We start from the raw sequence: 16,841 nt of genomic DNA on the forward strand, positions 1-16,841 counted from the left end.
AAAAATGCCTGTCACATACACTTTGTAGGACCACTATGGACATAAAAATTGTGACATGATACAAAAACACAGTTATAAAGGGTTATATTAATTAATGAAAAATGCCAGTGTCTGCCAAACTCAGACAAGGGTGAGAACAACCAACACTGTAGAGAAATTAACGACTGAGTGCATATTTCACACTTAGACAAAGATTGCATTTGTTCCTCTGTCATTCAGTCTCATTTTCTCTCTCTCTCTCTTTCTCTCTCCCTGTCTCTCTGTCTCACACACACACACACATACGCACCGTTCTGAGTGAGTTTGGTGGAGCAGACGAGGGTGGAGATGGTGAAGATGTCTCGTGAGCTGACTGACAGGCTGCCTGCGGTGCTGTTATTCCGCATAAGCGTCGTCCCTTTGTGGGTGTCAGTGTTTGTGCGCTCAGAGGGTAAAGACAGGTATGAGCTCACATCCTCCATGCGTTTGCTATCACCCTGAGGAAAGAGAATAAACTCAGCTCACAAACATAAAAATCATTCTATCAGTCATCACGGCTTTATAACCAAACATGCTTGAAGAAAAATTTTAAGTGTTCACTTCTGCTGCCCCAAATATCCCCCAGCTGTAGGTCCCATCTAGTTAACAAAAACCCAGTGTGGCAAGAACCACATCTGATAGTCATTTGCCTGCTCTTTATACCGATCATGAAGTTCGTCACACCGAAAGCAAGTACAGTGGTACCTCTGCAGACGAACGCCCTGCTCCACAAAGTTTCACCTTAAGAACTGAAATTTTGGTTCCATTTTTGGTGTACCAACAACCGAACCAAGCTGAGCCAAAAGCCAGCTAGTTTAAAAATGTTTAAAACGTGTTTCCTTCAAAACCAATGCAAGTTTACATGTTTTTTTTTTGGATTTTCTTTTGCATTTTGTGCAAGAATCAGTGAAGACATTAGCCCCATGGGTCCCAAGAAAGTTAGCAAGGTTGGTAGCAAGAAGAAAAGAAAGCCACTATTAGTTATGTTTTTAAAGAAGTCGGTGCCAAGATAAATCATAGATTAAAGTTTTTTTAGGCTTCATTGAATGCATTTTCTCATTTTTTTTTTAATTAATGCATAAATATGATTATAGTGGTGGAAATTGATAATATTGGTAATATTTTTGGGTGGCTAGACAGATAATCTGCATGTACATTATTTCCTATGGGAAAACACGGTTTGTATTACAAATATGAAGAACTCCTCCAGAGAGGATTAAATTAGTATGCTGAGGTCCAACTGTACAATGAAAATAACCAGACTAATAGTACTCAAATTCCACAACACTTGTTCTATCAATAAATATGCTCCAAAGTTCAACTGAGACTCGTATGAAGCTTTAGTATTCCCACTAAGCTGAAGTGGGAATGCAGTCTATTTATTATCTTTTATTTAGTACAAATATAACTTTTTTTCTTTATGGGAAAGAACTACACTTTTACGGAACTACACTTCTCTGTTTTCTTAGCTAAACCACCAATTTTGCCAAACAGAAACAAATTTGCTGGAGAGATAAGCAATTCACTGTAATTGACCGTATGCCAGAAAAATGGATTAGCTTCTGGTAGCATTTACTTCAATTTTGGGACGACTTTATCTACATAAAATTTGGCCTGTAAGTTCTTGAACCCCAGTCTTGTTATTAAAAAAGAAGTGGACAGGGAAAACTTTTTGAAAGTCTTTTTGAACTGTTTAATTATTCATTATTTACTATCCATCCCTGTGAACCTCCATGCTGATCGTATACAGTAGTTGCTTCCTCCATTGGCATATGTTATTGGTAAACCTTTTGCTTCCTCACTCTGTCTGCCAGTATTTTCTTGTTGACTGTGTTGATACTGTGTGTCCTGCAACACTTTCAAATTTAAAGCAAATGATAAATAATGTGTTAATTGTTTATCTATCTATTTTAAACCTGAATCATTATCAACATGGAGACATGGTTACATAAAGTATGTCCTTAGTCACATCTAGGACTCAAACCATTCTGCACATCTAAAGCAAAACACAAAATGGCTAGACAATGATTCAATACTGCAAAATTCTTTTGACTTGCTTTTGCCTTGTGTGTGAGGATACATTATTGAAAGTGACAATCTTTATGAGTGCCTGACCTTAAATACCACCAAGTCATGTGGTCCATCTCTCATCACTGTGCCATCCTCCTTCATCAGACGTACAAATGCCATGGCAAAGTTCTTTTCACTCTTGTCCTTTGCTACAGAGAAAGAAAAAATGTAAGAAATGTATACGGATTAAAATGATAAACACTGTTATTACTTATTTGGGCAAATTATTCTGCTTTGACACACAAGTCTGTCCATAACAAAATGTTTAATTTGATAAACGCTACATGTCCTTCTTTTAGAAGCTTTGAAGTTCTATGTGTTAGGCATGCCACAAGAAGGCCCTATCGGATTTTATAGTAAAAGTTGACCAGCAGTGAAATGGGATCATTAAAAGTGAAAACTACCTGCTGCGCAAATCAGTGCCTGCTGTGAGTGAATTAAATGCGTTCAGTGGATTTTCAGAGAATGTGGAAGACAAAAAAAATTACAGTTACACTGTCTTACTGCCATTGCACTTACCACAGCAATTATGAACTACAGATAAGCATTGATTAAACCGTAATACTTTCTGTACACCACTATGTGCATACCCATACTATAATAGGGAGTTTTTGTCAACTATCGAAGAAAAACTGAAATTAGTACAAGACAAACTAATGTCACTGATGATGATTTGATGATGATTTTTGTATTGTTTGTAATGTTTCTCAGTGTTCCTTAAAAATATTTAAAAAAACAAAACAAAAAAAAAACATTAAGTTTCATTTCTTCATAATAAAATCAATTAAATTAAATGAAAGAAATGGGAACAAATGGGTTTTAATGTGGCAGGCTAAAAAGTGCCTAAAGTTACAATTAAAATTGTTTATGTAGCAACTTCAGAAGCAACCTCATAACCCCTCTCATCTGTTCCAACAGATTAGCGTTCAACATCTTACTGTAAGTATACTAATCACTGGTCTTATGTTATCATCTGCATATGTTTCTTACTGGTTCATGATTATGTTAGATGCTTTTATGCATTGAATGATTCATAGGTCACTGTGTGGCTTAACAAACAAAAATATTCCTCTGACTGAAAACGAGAAACAAAATTTGCCAAACATGAGAGTTAAAAACTTCCTTCAGGAAGCATGGAGTACTATTCCCCAAGACTATTGTACATTAAAAAACGTACAAGAAAGTCTGGCTCTTTGGAAGCAAAAGACGAAGAAATGAGTCGTGGCACAATCCCCTCATCCACGATTTCATGCTCCACAATGTGCTCATATATCTTATTCAAATGAAGATATGTCTGCCTTTAAAAGACTGCACAAAACAATGAATTATAATTTCTTTTGTTTTTTCCTCATGACCTCTCGGGGAGTTTTTTCCTTGCTACTGCCACCTCTAGCTTGCTCAGTAGGAATCTGAAATCTACAAATCTACAATACATCAAGCTGCTTTGTAACCTTGTCTACTGTTAAAAACACTGTATGAATAAAGTCGAATAAAGCTGAAGGTAGGAAACATGCCATGCAGCGAATTTAATCCTCCATAACACTGAATAAAACACATTAACGCACTTTCAAAGGTTGTTAAGTTAAGATGAAATAAAGAACTTGTTCACAGAAGGGGATTGTAAGTGTTGTGGTGCATTATACTGAGAAAAAAAAGATTCAGATCAATGTGATAATAAAAAGGACTCACATTCTTGAGAAGAGCGATGACGAAACATGAAGCGCAAGTGAATCCTCTGCATTTCCTCTAGAGGGATCGCCACCTACAGGAAGCAGAAACAGCTCATTTACCTGTACAGTACATGGGTCATTAACTATGGGAATACACATGTTTCAAAAGGCCATTGGCCCTTTTCGATTTGCTCACACTTCATTTTATGTTTGATTCTCATTCTCTTTCTGACTGACTGAAATGATGGATCAGAATGAATAACACATTGTAACTTCCCTACAGCATTTATCAAACTTTCATTTTAACGAGAATTAATTTTACAAAATGAGCTGTTTTATGAATGTCATGTCACTACAACTTGTAAAGTGTGATAGAATTTTATGATGACCTTAGTTTAACTAACTATGAAGGTCTTCTACAATTAATACTCAGGCTGCAAAATTTACTGAAGCTTATAACTGCTGGTGACCTTAAATAAGTAGACACCACTAAAAACTTATTCAGCTTGGCTGAAGTTGGCAAACATTAGATAATACTTTATTAAGATGTTAATGGTGCATTAAAAGTTTCTGCTCGTATATATATCTTTTTTTTTAAATATTACAAACAACCTTCATCCATCTGCATGACCTGTTGACCTGGTGACCTGCGACAGCGACAATGATATATGAATACATTTCTTTGTGTCAGCATTTCCAAAGGCCACTCAGTTAATGTGAATAAAGTTCCTTATTATACTTCTTTATCCTGTGTAGGGCCATGAATGGGTCTGAAAACTATCCCAGGGAGCTTAGGGCATAAGGCAGGAGATACCCATGATGGGGTGCCAACCCATCACAGGACACACACACACACACACACACACACACACAATCATACACTATTTTGGAAACAGCAAGCAGCCTGCATCAGAGTTTTTTGGAATGTCAGGGTAACTGGAAGAAACCCACAAAGCACAGGGGGAAAATTCAACCTAAGACTGCAGGTGTTAGTCAAACCCCCAACCCTGGGGGTGTGGAGTGATGCCCAAATTCATGAATATAGCTATTAAAATTCATACACTGTAAACAATAAAGAGTTTATGGTCCACAGTGGAAAATTCTTCAAAATATAAAATTAAGTAAAAAAGTTTGAATTTTAGTATTTAAAAAGAAAATGTGATTATCAATGTAACCATTATAGCATGTCTTTAATGCCATTATTATTAAGCCTTATTCTAGCTACCACCTTTACAAATTTTAATGTAAAACCAGATTATTGTTTGTTTATTTGTTTGTTGGTTTTGTTCAATTATTGTTTGTTTATGTTTGTTGGTTTTGCATAGAAGCAAATTTATGTTATTATACATGTGTCAACAACATCTCATTTCTCCTACTAATAACAGAAAAGTCCAACCTTAAAAGTTTCCATCCAGCGTGGTTGTTTAATCTGGTAGTAGATGACAGATCTGTATTCAGATACGGGTTTATCTCCTGCTCCTAAACAGATAGCATTCTGGAGAAATAAAAAAAATCAAAGCTTTCAATCTGTATCCCAAAGTCTGGATGTGACTTTTGCTTGATGAATTAGATAAACTGAAGAAACTGCTCCAAATCTCCAAAGACAACAGGTAACCACACTGATTTTTAAATGCACTGTATATTTGTGTTCATACATACACACACATATATAGTAAAAATTACTGAGACTGTTTTTTTTTTTTTAGGTTATATCAGTGGTCTAAATTAAAACCTACTTACTGGTACGACCTTACCCTCCTCGTCACACACAAGCATGATGACCTCTACATTTTTCTGTGTAGTTTTGTTGTACTTGTCAAAGTCTCCAGAGTGCAGAGTGAGGTAGATGTCATTGCGAATGTCTCCGGGCATGATGATCTCTGGAAAGCCCAGTTTGCGAGCCACAACAGTGCTCCGGTCCACAAGATGGGGATATTCTTTGCGGATCTGAACGATATCGCCAACCAGAGCCTTCATTGTCACCCACAGGCCTGCGTAGACAAGTGAAAAAATCAAAATAATGATTGCAAAATATGACAATAAGTTTGAAAGCAACCTCTTGGTGGTTCACTCTTCTACGATTTTCTAATGGCCCTGAATTCACTTAACTAACCAATAGTTGATGTTCATAATTTGCTTTTTATTTATTTTTTTCTTACTAGAGCTATGGAGCAAATGTAACAAGTACTGGAAGTCTATTTCATCCCAAATCTTTTTCATGACCACATGTCCACATCCTCCGTTAAACTGCATGCTTACTGTAAGCTTTAATACTTAATTTAATATTGGACTAAGCCTCAAATACAAAAAAAGATATTAAAATAATGCTATATTTTGATGGAACCTGGGGGAATTATACTATAATTATAAAGTAATAGCTGCAGTTATACAACATAACACATTTGAGTTATACTAAAACTCATTTTTGCAGTTACCCGTAGTGAAGTATAAAAGTAAAGTTTTTTTAATTTCTAAATTTTTCAGTACTTAATACTGCATGACATTACTGATGAAAGAATTTATTTTAAGGCTGTAATTTACAAAAAAAAAAAGGTCTTGGGTTGGAACGACATGCGAAACATCTGTTACTTGCATGCAATAGGGCAAACGGCATGCAGCTTCAATGCAAAACTAAAAGTGTACATATTAAGGTTCTCAATATTAACGTGTTAACTCATGTGAAATTTTTATGTATTACTATTTTTTACGCAAATGAATAATATAACCAAGTTTGACCCTAATGGCTTCCCATAATCACAACACTGTTACCCGGCTGTGTGTAATAATTGCAAGTTTAGTGCGAACAATAAGATGACTGAGTAAACATCACCAGGTGTGCTAAATGGCAGGTTCCATTAAAGCTTCTAAATCGATATAACGAAAGTTGTGTGCTCGAGCTATCTTCAAGGGGAACAATTTTTTACAAGAATACATTAAACGTAAGACATGAAAGTGGCGGCTCTGGTGACTAAGGCTCTAAGTTGTTGATTTAACAATCAGAGAATCTGCGTTAAAACCAATCGATTGACAGCACTAGTGAATATACAATAAGACAACAAACATCATATTTGGCTAATGACAGCAATGAGCATTTTTACTGCAGAACTGCATACACTACCTCATTTGCAACCAGGCGGCATACAAAACTCCTATAAAACTCCTAACAAGCAAGAGTGATTTTGTTCGACTAAAAACAGTTGAAGTCGTAAGAAAACTTATGACCACTAACCCCAGGCCCTAATCGAAAGTTTTGTATATTAGCTTCCAATTGGCTTGTATTGGATCCACAAGGAAAAACTAATCTTATTTCACTCAATATAGTATATATCACTGACATGCAACTATTTCTGTTTTCTGGATTCAATGTCTCCCTACTCTGCCCTTCACTCGCTGGGGTTAATGAAAGCTATAAACCTCAGCTCTTAAGTCTCTAAGGTAGATCATTATAATCCGGACCTTTGCTCTTTCACCGTTTGGGGGATTGTGCATCGGACACAGTGATGTAATAAACCTGTAGCAAAGAGAAATAATACCACTTAACAATACGTACTTTGAAGTAGGAATCACAACCTTACCCTGTCCTCCACTGTCTCCTCTAGAGGTGGTCACTTTGGTCAGGAGGGTGTGAAGAAAATCATTCTCAGCCATGACCCTGCACCCACAGACCAACACACACACCAACACATACATGCATATACATGGGCATTCAAGAAAAAAGACAAGACGAGTTTCTCCTCAAGATAAATGACGATAGGTTAAACAGGTGACAGGCAGGGAAGAGTGAAAGATTAACGACTTGAGTCTTCGAAATGAGAAAATTTCAGGACAGGCAGGAGAGAAGGACAAGGGAATCAATAACGTACGGTTGAAAAGGAATAAAGTGCTGCTTTTCTTCATCACACTCTGCCTTTCCTTTGATGATGTCGCTGATGTCCATCACTGTAAAGAAGATGACAGAGAGGGATTGCTTCATATTTAAACAGTTACTCTAGAAAGAGCCAAACATACAGACTGGTAGCGTTGCATAAAGATAAAGAAAGTGGTATGTCAAATCTATTAATTTATATTCCAGGGTCAGTATTTAACAGTTTTCAAAACAAGAACTATTAATAAAACCCATAATGTAATATAAAGGAATATAGCAATGTTCACTGTACAGTTTAATTCTTAACAGTGACTTTAATTTAGACTATTGTTTATGTGTGTGTGTGTGTGTGTGTGTGTGTGTGTGTGTGTGTGTGTCAGGTGTGTGCCTGATATATAATACAGTATTCCTGACAGTTCTGTAGCAGTGATTCACAATCAAAGCGGGGTTGGGGTGATGGGTCAGAATTGGAAATTCATATGCATGCATGATTCGCCAGTTCAGATACATCAAATTTCAACGTAGCACAACAACAGGCATAAATGAAATGTGAACACACAGCACCAGGCATCCAATCACATGAGAGCGAGAAAAAGAACAGAATAAGAGTCAAAGTGAGAGTCAATAAGAGGAAGATAGACAGGCGTGGTAGAGTTTTAGCTTTTGTCTTGCTGAGCAAACTACACAATTAACCCAAATTTTCCCATCTATTTGAGTATTTGCTACAACTTGCAGCAGCACTTATTCATTTCTAAGAACACCACACATGCTTGGTGCCACGGTTATTGTTCACAGAGAAACTTATATCATAGAAATATTCTACATATACGATATACAAATATTTTATTAAATTCTAGCTAAGCTACTTTAGCGCCCCACTCATAAACCTGTTCTAACACTGCTATCCACTTCATGATTAAAGCTTAGTATTGTACATTTCTTAAATCATTCGTGTGATCTAATGGTTTTTATGGGTAATTTAACAATCGACCTGTGAACTGATACTGTTAAAGCAATGTGTCAAAAAGCACTACCATTGTTAAAATTATAGGGATTAAACTCTGGTAACATTGAAAGCAACATATCACAGAGAGCTACTGGTATCTCAGAAAATGCCTCAGTGCTACCACCATTTTAATGGTAATAGGAAATGATAAAGAAGCGCAAATTGATATACATTAACTATGCACTTTTGCTGCCGTCTCGCCCACGAAGTTCACAGGGTTTTGTCACCGATTTGGAGGAAGGTTAGTGAGTGATCTGAGTTATCCTTATTGTGAAGTACTGCAGTTACTGTAGAGAATGGAATGAGGTGTTCACGTGTTTCTCTTAGATTTTGCGTATTTCAAACTCAGCTCCATTGTGCAACAGTGAGTGAGCAATGTCAGACCATGTTCTGACTAGGATGCTAATCTCAGTTTGTATGTTTGAGAGGTTACTGAAATATTGTAACTGAAGGTCCTGGGTTCCTACTGATATAAAGGTCCCGGGTTCAAACCCCAGCCCCACCAAGTAGCCACTGTTGGGCCCTTGAATTGCTTAGATGTAAAAAAAAAAAAAAAAGAGATAAAATGTACGTCGCTTTGAATAAGGGCATCTGCCAAATGCGCAAATGTGAATCGAGGTGATAGTCTTGCTCTGCACACTATATTTTAGACAGCTTACTCAGGTTAGGGGGATAATTCATCTGTATTGGCATCACATAAATATTAAGGTGCACACACTAAGACATTAACCAAAACTGTGACTTTACTGCAGCTTTCTTTGTTTGTCACACCTGGAAACAGTGACAGTCACACTAATGCACACAATAAAGTGTTTATATTTAGTATAAAAGATAGAGTATGCCTGCAAAGAAATCCTATTTGCCTCATAAGTTCTTAAATCAGGTTATGGCACAGTGTACATCATTGCACATGCACATAAAACATAAAATGTTAAAACCAATTAAACTGTTATGTGCGATGACAAAGAAAGAAACCTAAAAATTGCTTCAGCAAAAAGACATTTCAGTTTTCTTGACCCCTAAGCTTGCCACCAGATGTGTACCTGCAACCCCAAATGGCCTGCGCAGTCCCAGTGTGCATTTCTTATGAGTCTCCTTCAGGTCCATACGGCCAACACGTACAATCTGACATATGAGATAAATCTTCTCTCTGTTCAGGTCCTTGTTCCCTAAATCCTAGAGAATGACACAGATAAACAAACACACACACACACACACACACACACACACACAGAGGAAGGGTCATTACTTGTGCTATAAAATGTGCACTTAGGCATTATGAGTATAAATTCTAACTTGTTTACATTGTGCTATGATACTGATGATCTAATAGGTAAGATGGTGCCCTCTAGTGTTGACTTACAGTAAAGACCACCTTCAAGTTGTTGAGCATTTCGACATCTTTAGGAAATCCTTTATCCCCCCATCGTATTAGATAGTTCTCACTAGAAAGAAAAGGAGACAGGGACTTATTAAATATCATAAATGACTGTAAGAAGTTAATGTAAGCCATGCAACATACGTCTACATAGGGACATGTGTGAGCAAATGTGAAGTTTGGGTTGTTTTGCAAAATGCATACTCATAGAAGCATCAAGATTCCTTAATGAAGTTATTCATTTTGCATAGTCTAAAATATTCAGTGAGTGCATGCACACTGATGAGGACAATAGCAGTGATGAAGCTGCGCTAAGTGAGTCAGTATTGTAAAGAGCAGATGATGAAGTTGTAATCAGATGCACACCTGATGATCATTTGTTTGAGGGGGTCATACAGAGACATGAAGAGCTCAGATTCTTCTCCAATGCGACAGACAAAATTGCGCACGAACACGTAGAGGCTATGAGTGGGAGAGGACTGGATCCGTGCCGAGACTCCAGAGTGATCCATCTGGACATTAGACTGTAATAGTGTATAAGATTAGCGTAAGGTGCAGTAATTTACATTAGTGTCTCTCTAACTATGGTCTAGCTCAGCCACATCAATCATGTCTTGATTGCTCTTTGTACAATTTGAGCGAATGCAATTTAAAATCATTAACATAGGCAAGGCTGCCACATTTGTCTTATGGTCTGGAACTTAATAGAGAAATTAATAATGGCCTCAGTGTGATACAGACCGACTGGTAGAGGTCTCTTTTACCTGCTCTTCCTTGATACGTTCAGTGATCTTAGCTGTGGCGTCCTCGTGAGCTCTGAACAGGCTAATAACACTGGCATTGTCAGGGTCCAAGATATTTCCATCAACATCTCTTACTACCAGATCCAGCTCCAGAATCCTGCACAGAAAATAAAGAATATAAGAGAGTCTGCAAAATTATCTCATAAGTCCAAAATTGACCTAATAGATAGTAAAAATGGTCTAGGAAAAGGTTTGTCTGTGCTGTATTACTACTTTAATCCCAGTCTTGAGTAGATCCTACATGCATATTCACATGCATAACTGAATATGAATAGAACATCCAGAATAAACAGAAATATTGTATGCATATAACAGAATGTCAAAATGTTGTAAGCATGTAAATACAGATACAAAATGAAAGCTGTCCAGAAAGATTCCCTAAGGCATCTGGTTCAGACAAGAGGTGTGTATCTGGCCTGGAAACTTGGAGGATGTTGAGCAGGTAGAAGGATTGCACTTTAATGCATCCGATAATAAGCTTGTGGGTGCAAGTCTTGTAAACATCTCCAATAACGTCATCTGCTGTGTATTGCACTTACATGGTTAATATATTTATCATTAGTAACTAACTGATCAGTGGTTTAAATTATTGTAAAAATCTCAACTAAATACTAAACAGAACTTTTATTATTATTAACATTAATAAATCTACAAACAAAAAAATGCATAAGAGCAAAGAAAAACATGTTCCGGCTTAGGGCACACCCACTCTAAATAAAAAATAAATAAAAAAAAACATATATGAGCATTTGCACTTAAATAGAAATAGATTCTGTTAGACTGTTAAAGCACATATATTGTGGTTTCACACATTGAAGCATCCTTTGTGCTTAATCTTACACTTGTGTGCATGCACACACAATTAAACACACAAACACAGCATCAAGATAACTCCTCAACATTTAGCAATGTAAAAGCAACACAGAAACAAACAGCTTTCTGCTTGAGGGTCAGTCAGTCAGTCAGGTCTCACACTGCCACTAAAGCTCGATTTCTAACTCTTAGTTTATTATGAGTAATTTAGCATCAATCAAATGGAGATTACACAATAATAAAAGTTTCTTCTGGTAGAAGAAGCTAGCTTAGTTTCAACTAAAGGAGGAGAAGCTATTAATGCTAATCAGTCTGTGTCTCTGAAGGGAAAGTCAACGTTTTTTTTTTTTTTTTTTTATTTAAAGGAGCAACTTCAACCTAAATGTTTTATTAAACATGGTCTTGTTTAAGATAGTACACCGATCAGCCATAACATTATAACCACATACCTACAGTAATATTGAGTAGGTTTTCACCATAACAATGATGCACTGTGTTTTCCGACAACTATTTATCACGACCAGCATTAACCTTTTCTGAAATTTGATTTCCACTAGCGTTTCTATTATATTGGACTAGATGGGCCAGCCTTTGCTCTCTATGTGCATCAGTACCCCTTGGCCACCCATGACCCTGTCGCCAGTTCAAGGGTTTAATACCGTTGATTTCTTTTTTTTTGACAGGTCCTGACCACTGCAGACCAGGAACATCCCACAAGAGCTTGCTCTAACTCAGCCCTCTAGCCATCAATTTGGCCCTTGTCAACGTCACTAAAATCCTTATACTTGTCCAATTTTTCTGCTTTCAACATCAACTTTGTGGGAAAAAGGTTTACTTGCTGCCTAATATATCCCACCCACTTCCAGCCGCCATTGTAACGAGATATTGAAAATATAACTTTTGTAAGAAGAGCCAGATTGTGATGGCTAAAGGACTGGGTCAGAGCAACTCCAAAACTGTAACTATTGTGCAGCAAAAGTGATCCAATGAAGGAAAACTGGTAAACTGGCAACTGAGTCATGGGTGACCAAGGCTGTGGAGTGGAGCCTTCACATGGTTAAGGTAATGGACTATGGTTTGGAAGGTATGGAGTTAAGGGCCCTACTCAGATGTATATAATGAGGTAAAGATGTAAGTCCCTCTAAATAAGGATATCTGCCAAATGCCTAAATGTAAATTAACTAAGATACCAAGGGTTCGGCTTGGATTTACCATCTAATTAGTTTAAACTCTTAAGCTCTTTTTCAACTAATGAGTGTCATGCCCAGCTTACTAACAAGCTATCAGTGTTAGGAGAATTATACATGGAATTAAATCCAATGACTAGCAAGATAACTAATAATTGGACAACTATTACGTATATATGGCTAATTTACAGCAAAAAAAAAAAAACAGTACATCAACCACCATGCTTAGGCTACTAAACAAAACTGGCTAACATTAGGTGTTCTGTGTTATTACTCTAATCTGTATTATTTAAAACAGAGGTTGTCTAATAAAGCTTTGAAGCTGTAATATGTTCACAAACAAATGCAATGTGCATTTAACAAAAACACATGGAATGAGCTTTAATGGTGCCAGACAGAGACATAAGAGCACATAAAAGGAATACATTACTTGTTTCCGTAGTCAATTTTAGAAGTGACTTTCTGTTTGAGTTCCTTAAACTCATCTCCAGGCAGCGTGCCAGAAAGCAGCTGAGAACGCCACTCCATCAGATCCCACATCAGTGACTGCACCTGGCTAAAACTGTCCTTCTTGTTACCCTGCAGAGTGTTAAAATGAACCACTGCTCAGTCAGCAGGTAAATGAATGAGCTACATGTGAACAGTGATGAAGATTGAAGGACTACACAGAAGACTAATATGAAAACTTATATTATTAAAAAAAACAAAAAAAAAGCTTTAAATGAATGTAAAACCAGGTACAGTTTGCCTCTACATTCAGACAGAAAATCACATAGTACCACAAATAACTGCTTCCAGATACTGCCCCATTCTCTCAGCGTAGTGGTAACTTCCTTCACCAGGGGCATATCTGAAGAGGTCACGACCTCTTCATTTCTATAAAAAAAAGGTTTTCTGTAAATAAAACTTTATTGTATATAGTTTATTGTAAATGAATGTAAATTCTGTATCAGTGTACACATGTTCTGTGTTGTTGACTCCATTGCCAGTTGAAATTCCTTATATGCTTGTGCTTGAATTTCTAAAAATTTATAACGAAGTGCTGACTAATAAATAAACTAAGAAGTCACTCACCCCCTTTTCTCAATGACAACTTCCTTTAGTTCAATAAAGCTTGCAGGAAATGCTCCCTATAGCACAGAGAAATCACATCACATGGGGTATAATTTAGATGTGCCGATGGAAATAGAATTATTAAAATGCTGGAGGAACATAAAATTTACTTACTTTCTTATCTTTGTTACGGGTCAGGTATCCCATATACCAACCTGAAACAAAACCAGCCTTTTATTGGAATAGGATTTTTTTTTTCTCTAAAAAGTATTTGCTGAAGCTTTTTAAATTGGATTCTCAATAATGTTGTAGCCTAGGACCTAAGTAAATTCCATACAGTAGACCCCCTTATTGCAAAATATATTTCTTATTTATATCCCCATAGAGCTTTGTATGCATGGAATTTCCCCTAACAAAAGTTTCATCTTGTTTCGACATTGTTTAAAGGACAGCTAGTCTGAGTTACTAAGATTACAACTAAACTCATTCAGTTCAAGTAACCTAACAATTTGCCTAATAACTATAGTATATACAGTGATTGGTTGTGAGTTTTACTGATTATCCTTCACAGACCCTTGTGTATAATATGTTTTATTAGTTAATACTTAGTTACTAATGCTCTACCAAAGACATAAGATTACAAAGTATCTTACTCACTTATTTATTCAGGTTTATTAATTTTTTTAGCCTTTACATATGTTTCTAATATATAAAAAAATAATATACAGGTATTATACAGTGTTACTCCTTTAATTTATTTATTATTTATAATGCCTGTATAAAGACAGTCTATTAGGAATCTCTTTCATTACATAGGCCCATTTTTCAAGAAAGAAAAGCAACCATCTAGTTAATTTTCTATTTTAGAAGACACCATACCACTTCGCTCCTCTGGTCCTTAGTAATGGCTCATTTAGCAGGGAAACCTTAAAATGTCAAATGTTTAGCCTTTTTTGGGGTGTTAGTGGATGAGTTTACTGTATGATGTTAACCATGCATGATGCAATCAGTGTTTAAAACAGAAAATCCTGGGGCAATGCATCCCCAGATTAAATCCTGTTTTTTTTTTTAGACCTACTTATAGTAAATTGCAAACTTTAAAACTTTACCAAAAAAAGGCCTAATTAAATCGTTAGACAAAATCTATATAAAACTGCCAAACTGCTATCATACTAAAATAATGGCCTATTTAGCAAGATTTAATAGACACTATATGGACAAAAATATTTAGGTGTTTCAATCAGACCCCTTATCCCCAGTGAAGGGCAATCTTAGTACTTCAGCATATCAAAACATCTTGGGCAATTCTACGTTTCCCACTATGGGGCAACAGTTTGGGGAAGGTCTTAACCCCACCTGAACTGAAACAGAGGTTGCAAGACCTGCTTGTCCAACATCAGTGTCTGACCTCATAAACACTCTACAGAGTGAATGGGCACAAATTCCCACAGAAAATCTTAATTCAGCCTTCCAAGCATAGTGGAAGCTGCTAAAGAGGGACTAACTATATTTAAGTAAATGTATTTGGGTACAATGTCATTGCAAGTTTGGCTGAATACTTTTGTTCATATGGTATATATAATGGCAACTAGAATAACTCAGTCCCACAGTCTCACCTTCACATGTCTCCTGTATGTGCACTGTTTCACCCACAGAAAGAGACAGTTGCTTCTCTGTTTTTGCTGCAAAATTCCACTTAACTAAAGTAGAGAGAAAATGAATTAAACATAAGGAAGTGAATTAGTCTTTCAGAGTGTAAATAAAGCTGCCTAAGAGACAAATTTAAACCAACATCCATAGCCCTTAAAATGTGTCACTACAGGTAGAAATCATGTCAGTAACTCTTGATACATTGCATATAACATCTATCTTAAACTTTAGTAATAAAAAGTAATGGAAATGTGTTTATCTCCCCTCATGACCCCTAGCATCTAATTTAATTATCTGAAATGTAGCAATTTTGAAGAAGGCTGAGCTCTGCAAACAGTTGCAGATTGTGTCATGCCATATATCACCGTGTGTGATTATAACATGCAGATCCACTTTTATTAAAAACCTTAAAAATGTACTAATGTAAAAACAATAGAGTTTTTTAATCTCACTCAGTATATAGCATTAGCAGGGTGTATATAGAGCATATCCAAAGATATTAAAAATATTAAGCATAGGTCTGGAAAATCAGTGGGAGCAGATCGAAACCTATTTCATCATGGGACATAATGGACAAACATTCACACAGTCATTCACACCGATGGGTAAATTTACAGTAACTTCATCTTTGAATGAATGCAAATTCATTTCTTTTTTGAGAGGTGGGAGAAAACTGGAGCGTGTAAAAGAAACCCAAAGAGACATGGAAAGAACTTGTAAAACTCCATACAGCATGTCATTTTAAATGTTTAAACCTCAACGTAGAAAAATACTGCACAAGCGTTTTCAAAAATAGCTCACTGATATTCTCTCTGAAGTTGGCTTCACAGAATAATAACCATTTAATACAGTACAGTACAGTGGTGGTTTGTGGTAAAAATTTAAACCTTCAAAATTCAAATCTCGTCTATGTTGCATGAGGCCAACTAGTGTTTTAGAACAGGACAGCTTTAACCATTCACTTTCTCTTCAGAAGTGGGATAAATGTAATGATGAAGTGAAATTCCACAATTGCATGCAAAGCAGACTCACTGAAAGGTAAACTTGATTCTACATCTAATGTGCATAAAATATGTGCAATAGGTGCAATACCACAAATATTTAATGAATTTATTGATTAAAACTGCAAAATTTGTATGGGTCATATTTTTTATGACAGTGGAGCCCAACCCTAGTCTTGGAGGGCCCCTGTTCTGTTCGCAGCATCAGATGTAACTAATCGTCTACTTAAGAGCATTTTCTGAATAGAAGTGGGTGTGGAAGAACAGGGAAAATGGGTCATCCAAGACAAGGATTGGGAACCACTGCTCTATGGCATAGCCTTTGTA

At 36.4% G+C, this 16,841-nt stretch overlaps 1 protein-coding gene across 1 annotated transcript in view; it reads right to left on the bottom strand.

The window, feature by feature from the left end:
- Positions 1–16,841, bottom strand: part of LOC128544493 (dedicator of cytokinesis protein 2) — a 134,609-nt gene that overhangs the window by 115,212 nt on the left and 2,556 nt on the right. Inside the window, exons 2-17 of the mRNA XM_053514644.1 lie at positions 15,480–15,563; positions 14,038–14,078; positions 13,885–13,940; positions 13,590–13,686; positions 13,241–13,389; positions 10,772–10,907; positions 10,374–10,531; positions 9,993–10,074; positions 9,673–9,805; positions 7,622–7,697; positions 7,334–7,410; positions 5,499–5,749; positions 5,155–5,253; positions 3,778–3,850; positions 2,134–2,237; positions 290–476 (exon numbers count right to left, since the gene is read on the bottom strand). Coding sequence (XP_053370619.1) covers positions 290–476; positions 2,134–2,237; positions 3,778–3,850; positions 5,155–5,253; positions 5,499–5,749; positions 7,334–7,410; positions 7,622–7,697; positions 9,673–9,805; positions 9,993–10,074; positions 10,374–10,531; positions 10,772–10,907; positions 13,241–13,389; positions 13,590–13,686; positions 13,885–13,940; positions 14,038–14,078; positions 15,480–15,563 — 1,803 coding nt within the window. The remainder of the gene's footprint in view (positions 1–289; positions 477–2,133; positions 2,238–3,777; positions 3,851–5,154; positions 5,254–5,498; positions 5,750–7,333; positions 7,411–7,621; positions 7,698–9,672; positions 9,806–9,992; positions 10,075–10,373; positions 10,532–10,771; positions 10,908–13,240; positions 13,390–13,589; positions 13,687–13,884; positions 13,941–14,037; positions 14,079–15,479; positions 15,564–16,841) is intronic.

This window comes from Clarias gariepinus, chromosome 2, assembly GCF_024256425.1.
Source record: "Clarias gariepinus isolate MV-2021 ecotype Netherlands chromosome 2, CGAR_prim_01v2, whole genome shotgun sequence".
In the NCBI taxonomy this organism is placed as follows: domain Eukaryota; kingdom Metazoa; phylum Chordata; class Actinopteri; order Siluriformes; family Clariidae; genus Clarias; species Clarias gariepinus.